General features: G+C 53.6%; 1 protein-coding gene across 4 annotated transcripts in view; it reads right to left on the reverse strand.

Annotated features, from left to right (window-relative positions):
* Positions 1 to 5530, reverse strand: part of LOC113204987 (band 3 anion transport protein) — a 45899-nt gene that overhangs the window by 30646 nt on the left and 9723 nt on the right. Inside the window, exon 1 of one of the 4 annotated variants that reach the window (XM_052270869.1) lies at positions 1408 to 1562. The exons of the other annotated variants lie outside the window; for them this stretch is intronic. Within the exon in view, the coding sequence (XP_052126829.1) occupies positions 1408 to 1518 (111 nt within the window). The 5' untranslated portion in view covers positions 1519 to 1562. Of the gene's footprint in view, positions 1 to 1407; positions 1563 to 5530 lie in introns of those variants that run through there. 4 annotated transcript variants of the gene reach the window in all.

Raw genomic sequence — 5530 nt, forward strand, 5'->3', positions numbered from 1 at the left:
AAAAAAAATATTGTCCTTGGGATACAGGGGGCAGCAGGGATTCTTTCAGTGAGTCTCCACACTCGTAGGCCATCGCCATCGGACCGGATTTGTGCGTCTTGTCTCGTCAGGATTACGCGGAATCAAACTGAGATTACATCAATCTCAACCCCGGCCGCCAAACGGCGCCACGCTACGACACGGCATTCCCCTCGGCATTCCCCTACTTCAAACGCTCCCGCCCTCGCGCCCTCGCTCTCGTTGCAACCGCAGCCGCAGGGTGGCCCCCGAACCACCCCTATGCCCCCTCCGACCCCAACTGGACGCGAAACCACACTCACACTGCAACACTCACACCCCAGCACCCCAACACAAAGCATACCATTTGGACCCCCTCCCTGATTGTAACTTATTATTACAGTGTAATAAAGGAGTTTGAACGACAGAAGACCTCCCGAATATAATAATAAACTCTTTACTTTTTCTAAAAAAAGCAGCTCATTCTTAGTAATATTCTTCCAACATGCGTTTGCTAACTACTACTTGCTCTACAAACGGAAGTGTGTGACATTCGAACACTTAAAAGTGCGTATCAAAAATGTCATACGCAAAGGGCAGTCATGTCGAACACAAAAAATGTTCAACAACTGGTGACAACAAGGTCACACACTGTTTGGTATCAGAAAAAGTATACAGTTCTCACTTAAGTCACACTTTTCTGTGAATTACACTTTTACGTGTGTGAATAATGTTGCACACTTGAATTTGTTGAGTAAACATCGAGGGGGTATTCACTACCATAAAACTTGTACAGAGTACTCGGTATTACACAGAATTACCTGGTATTACCGGGTATTACGCCGGTATTACACGCAAAATTTTGTCAATTTATAGCATTTTTGTTATTTTTCGGTATTACATTACCAGTAATACCCAAGTGTAGTGTACAGGGTATTACGGAAGTGAATACCCTCTCGGTAAACATTACCAGAAAAAGGTCAAGAAAGATACGTACTTTTAATGGTTAGTCAAAAGCAATTGCCACAAAGAATCAATGGCATCAATTATCAATCTCCACGCACTTAAGATTTGTTTTGATCATACCAAATAGTTTTGTCCAAAATACCTCACACTTGACACGCCAATAGCAAACAATTGAACGATTTTAGAAACTTGTTTTTCACTGGGTGGACTACGGTCGGTGTTGACGAATTGCTCCTCCCAGAGTAGTCTGTAGGGCGACTAGTATTCTGAGTCCGTTGGCTTCCCTGATTGGGGGGGACCACAGCAACCTCACGGCCTGATGAGCTCCTCCGAACACAAGGACGCCTATTATTTGTCTTTGGCCTTGAAAGCTGACGTCCTCCTTTTCCCTCCCATTTTCTCTCTCTCCAAGGCGAGCTCGTCGCGCGGGTCGCAGTGACCTACCTTATTGAACAGCACACTGTCCGAGCCCGTCCAGGCCATGGTGGCAAGACCCTCCGCAGGGGACTGATCCACGCAGGGCCGGTGGGGCCAGGCCAAGCTGGGCCGATGCATGTCCTATAATCACGTGCTGGTACTGGTCGTTAATCCCGTCCACTTTCCTCGCCAGCGTGTGGTGGTTATCGAAAAACGGGATGGCGCTGCTACTGTTTGGCAAAGGCGGTGGGGCATAAGGCTTTGTCCTGCTCGAGGCTAGTCTGATTACACGTGCCAGAGCTCTTGCCGTCGTCATCGTACGTGTTTCTGCGACATGTCACAGGTCATCGCGTGGGATATCGCGGCACACGGTTCGTTGGACGCCGCACGATAATAGTTTCCAGAGACAAACGCTTTGATGTGAACAAAATTCTAAAGTTTGGCCACGTTAGTCGATTTTTTGTGACTTCTCCGCAGTGACTAACGTGGGCAAAACTTGAAATACTGATCTCAGTGAAGGGGTTGTCGCTGTACAAAATTGGCGAATTTTACGCTTTGGATTAAAAAAAAAATCTATACACCATCCGCTAGGCTATAGACACGGCTCGACGACTCGCCAGACTGGACCGGTATTGAATCTTTGCGATCCGACGGGAAGAGACGCCGCTCGTTGCACCTGCACCACAGCACTAAATAGTCCTTAAAAGTAGATAAGACTTTGGCCTATCCACTCCAAAAGCTTTCAATACAATTAAGGAACACACTTTTCCCGGATAAGAAATCCTTCGGGGATAACAAAGTACCCGAGAGGTGAGGTCACAACACCAACGCTCCAGTCCGCGAGCGTCCTTTTTCACGGTTCTCAAGGATCCTCCCGCAGAGATTTCTTTTTTTACAGGGGGGGAACAGAAAAAGCAAATGTTAAAATGTAGGCCAGGGCCAAGTTAAACCCAAACCAAAAAGGGTCCGGGTGCGCGCGCGTCAACACGGAAGCGCTAAGAAGAGAAAGAGAAACAAAAAGGAGTCACACGACGACGACTTCCAGAAAACGCGTTATCGCGCGAGTTTGAGGCAGGAGGTTCGTGTCCCGGCAGATTGTGTGGCCGACTGCGGCCGCCAGGACGACGGCCGACCGGGCCGACCTCACGCAGTCGATGTCGCGATGCGGTCAGAGCAAGTAGTGTGATCGACCCCCTCCCCTCTGCTGCGCACACGACAGATGACAGACAGACGCACGGCAAAAACCAAATTTCTCCACATATAAATATGTCGTTCTAGTTGTGCGAATTTCCCCCGCACCGCCGCGCTCCGCTTGGGTATTGTTAGCCGCACAGCTACCATTGTGTGACACCTGGCCGCACCTGCATGTGAGTGAGGTGTGTGTGTGTGTGTGCGCCGCTGCAGCTGCTTGCTCAAAGTCGGCTGTCCGAGCCACGGCGGCGATGCTGACGAGGAAGAAGAAGTGGACGAAGAAGAAGAAGTGGACGAAGAATGGAGCGCTAGGATGGTGCTGCTGGCTCTCTGCAGATGACGCGCGGAATTACCCGCGCAACATGGCGATCGCCTCCTCGGGAGGATAGTGTCGACGAGATGGAGGCGGCGCGCGCGGCCAGCAGCGGCCCCCGGTCACTCGGTTGCTTATTATTGCAATTGCAGCGAAATTATTAAAGTTAATAACGGAGGGAGGCGCGGCTTTGAGTCTTGCACGTTGCACGCGTACGCCATAGCGCCATACCTCTGTCACGCGAGATGTAAAAGGGCCGCGGGCTGCGAAGTGAACGGTCGTCGAAAACGATATCGAAACGATAAAGTGGCGTCGAAACGATGTGTCCTTTCGATATCGTTTTGTTGACAGTCTCTTTTTCTCACAGGCGCGGTGGCGGAGTCTTGCACGTTGCACGTGCGCAAGCTGCTCTGCGTCACGCGAGATGTAAAGGGCCGCGGGCCGCGAACGTCGTCGAAAACGATATCGAAAAGATAACGTGGCGTCGAAACGATGTCCTCTTCCGATATCGTTTTGTTGACAGTCTCTTTCTCTCACAGGGTATGGCTCATGGGGTGCCTAGCTGCTTCAATCTTCTTCTTCGTCACCGCGCCGCTGTCATGAGGATCTCATAGAAAATTTTTGAAACTACTTTTTAAAATAAGGCTGCAAAGTCAATACACCACAGTGTTGCGGGTTTGCCTACCCGACCTGCCCGTAAGGCGCCATAGGTAGCCCCTTGGGTATGCAAACCCGCAACACTAGGGAGTAAGTAGCCTTTAGATACACTCGGTATTTACTTTCCATCCAGCAATGAGTCCCCGAAGACGAGACATCTCCGCACCGAGTGGGGGAATGCCCCGGCGAAAAGGTACCCACCCTCGAACCTTTTTTTTTGTACGTCCGGCGCGAAGACCACGTGTGTTGGCACGTGGTGTAGTGGCGGCGGCGGCGGCGGGAGGCCTCATGTCGTGCAGAGTCAGCCGAGGCGAATCACTCGTCATAGCGCCATATGTGTCACGGAATAGTTATCTTTTAACGGCCGCGCTGGGCCCGCGTCTTTACGATTACACTCACACACACTCTTACACACACACACTTGCACACACACAAACACACACACTTTGCCGGGCGAAACTTATCTGAAACGAGGCGGGGTGACTTTTCCAAACTGTCTCGCGCGGCTCAATTCAAACGACTTCGCGACTTGGGTCCTCGTGCCGCCCGCTTCCCAGGCCGGGCCATAAAAGCCAGACAGACGCGCGGGGGTGTTCGGTTCGACTAACGTAAGCCATCCTCCCAGACCAGACGGCGACTTTATATCGTGTCATTGAAAGCTAGCATCTTTATATCGCAAGGACGCGTGTGGGGATTTCTTCCCCCCGTCTCGTCCCGGTAGTGTGTGATGGGCAGGCGAATACACAGCCTTTCCCATCATTGTAAAAATTTAAATAAAAACAGGGCAAATTTTGTTGAAATATACTTTCAATATGCAGCAGCCTAGAGTTGACCGGCAGGAGCGCGTCGTACGCGATCGCGGGTTAAAAGTTATTGGTCCGCGTGAAACTGGTTTCATTTTTCAGCCACTTTAATTAAGCCTGGCGCACTTGGCTCGCAGCGCGCGCCGCTATCAGCTCCTCAATCAAGGCCTTGTGGGGCCTAAGGCCTCTGGCGTGGCGTGGCGTGGCGTGGCGTGGCGTGGCGTGGCGTGGCGTGGCGTGGCGTGGCGTGGCGTGGCGTGGCGCGGCGGGGTTGGATTGGAGTGGGGCCGGGCGAGCGCGCGCGCGCGTGCGCTAGGTCAGGGGCGAGCACAGAGCGGGCTGGAGAGAAGACGCAAACCCGCAAACCCCTCAACGCCGCCGTGAGCCCTGAGGGTCGCGCTGCTGCTCCTAGCCCTCCTGCCCCCGCTACCCCCGCCGCCGGCCCGCTCTCTGCTGAACCAGTCCAAAGCAAGCATTTAGCGCGAGTTTTCCTTTTCCAATTTTCCTCTTTTCCCTTATTTCGCCGCGGCCCGGCTTTCGCATGACTGTGAGAGGAGGAGGAGGGGCCTCTTGGGAACGGGAACAGCGATGGGACGACGGCGGCGGCGGCGGCTGTGCGACAGAACCGCGCGCGAGGTCAGACCAGCGGCCGGCCGGCGGCGCGGCGTCTGAAAGCAAAAGGGGGCGGCACAGCCGGAGGAAAGCAAAGCAAAAGCAGAGCGAAAAGGCCGGCCCCGGCCCCGGCCCGCTCCGCTCGCGTCCCCAACCACACGCGGCTCAAGATTTTCGCCAAAGAGGAAACTTGTGCCCTTGGCAGCCTCCCAAAAGAGCCCACGACCCGGCGCAACCCACACGCCCGTGCGATCGGCGTGCGCGCGTGGAGAGCGCGACGCGAGCCACCTCCTCTGTGCTGCTCCACCAGAACGACGGGGCAGATCTTGTTCCACATTGGTTTCGTACCGGCCGATGACACCCTGCACAGCACAGAGCACCTGCTTTTTACCATTTACGACCCGAATGTCATCATTATTCACACACTTTTCTTCCACTTTCCAAGTCACGCGGGATCGCCGCTGCCGTTCCTGATTGGCCGGGACGACGACGGCGTACCGCTAGCCAATTACAGGCTGGGGCTCCGCGCGATCTCAAAAACACACTCCACCGACCACGAGGCGTTGGCGGGGCG

This window comes from Frankliniella occidentalis, unplaced genomic scaffold, assembly GCF_000697945.3.
Source record: "Frankliniella occidentalis isolate FOCC.00 unplaced genomic scaffold, Focc_3.1 Scaffold142, whole genome shotgun sequence".
Taxonomy (NCBI): Eukaryota; Metazoa; Arthropoda; class Insecta; order Thysanoptera; family Thripidae; genus Frankliniella; species Frankliniella occidentalis.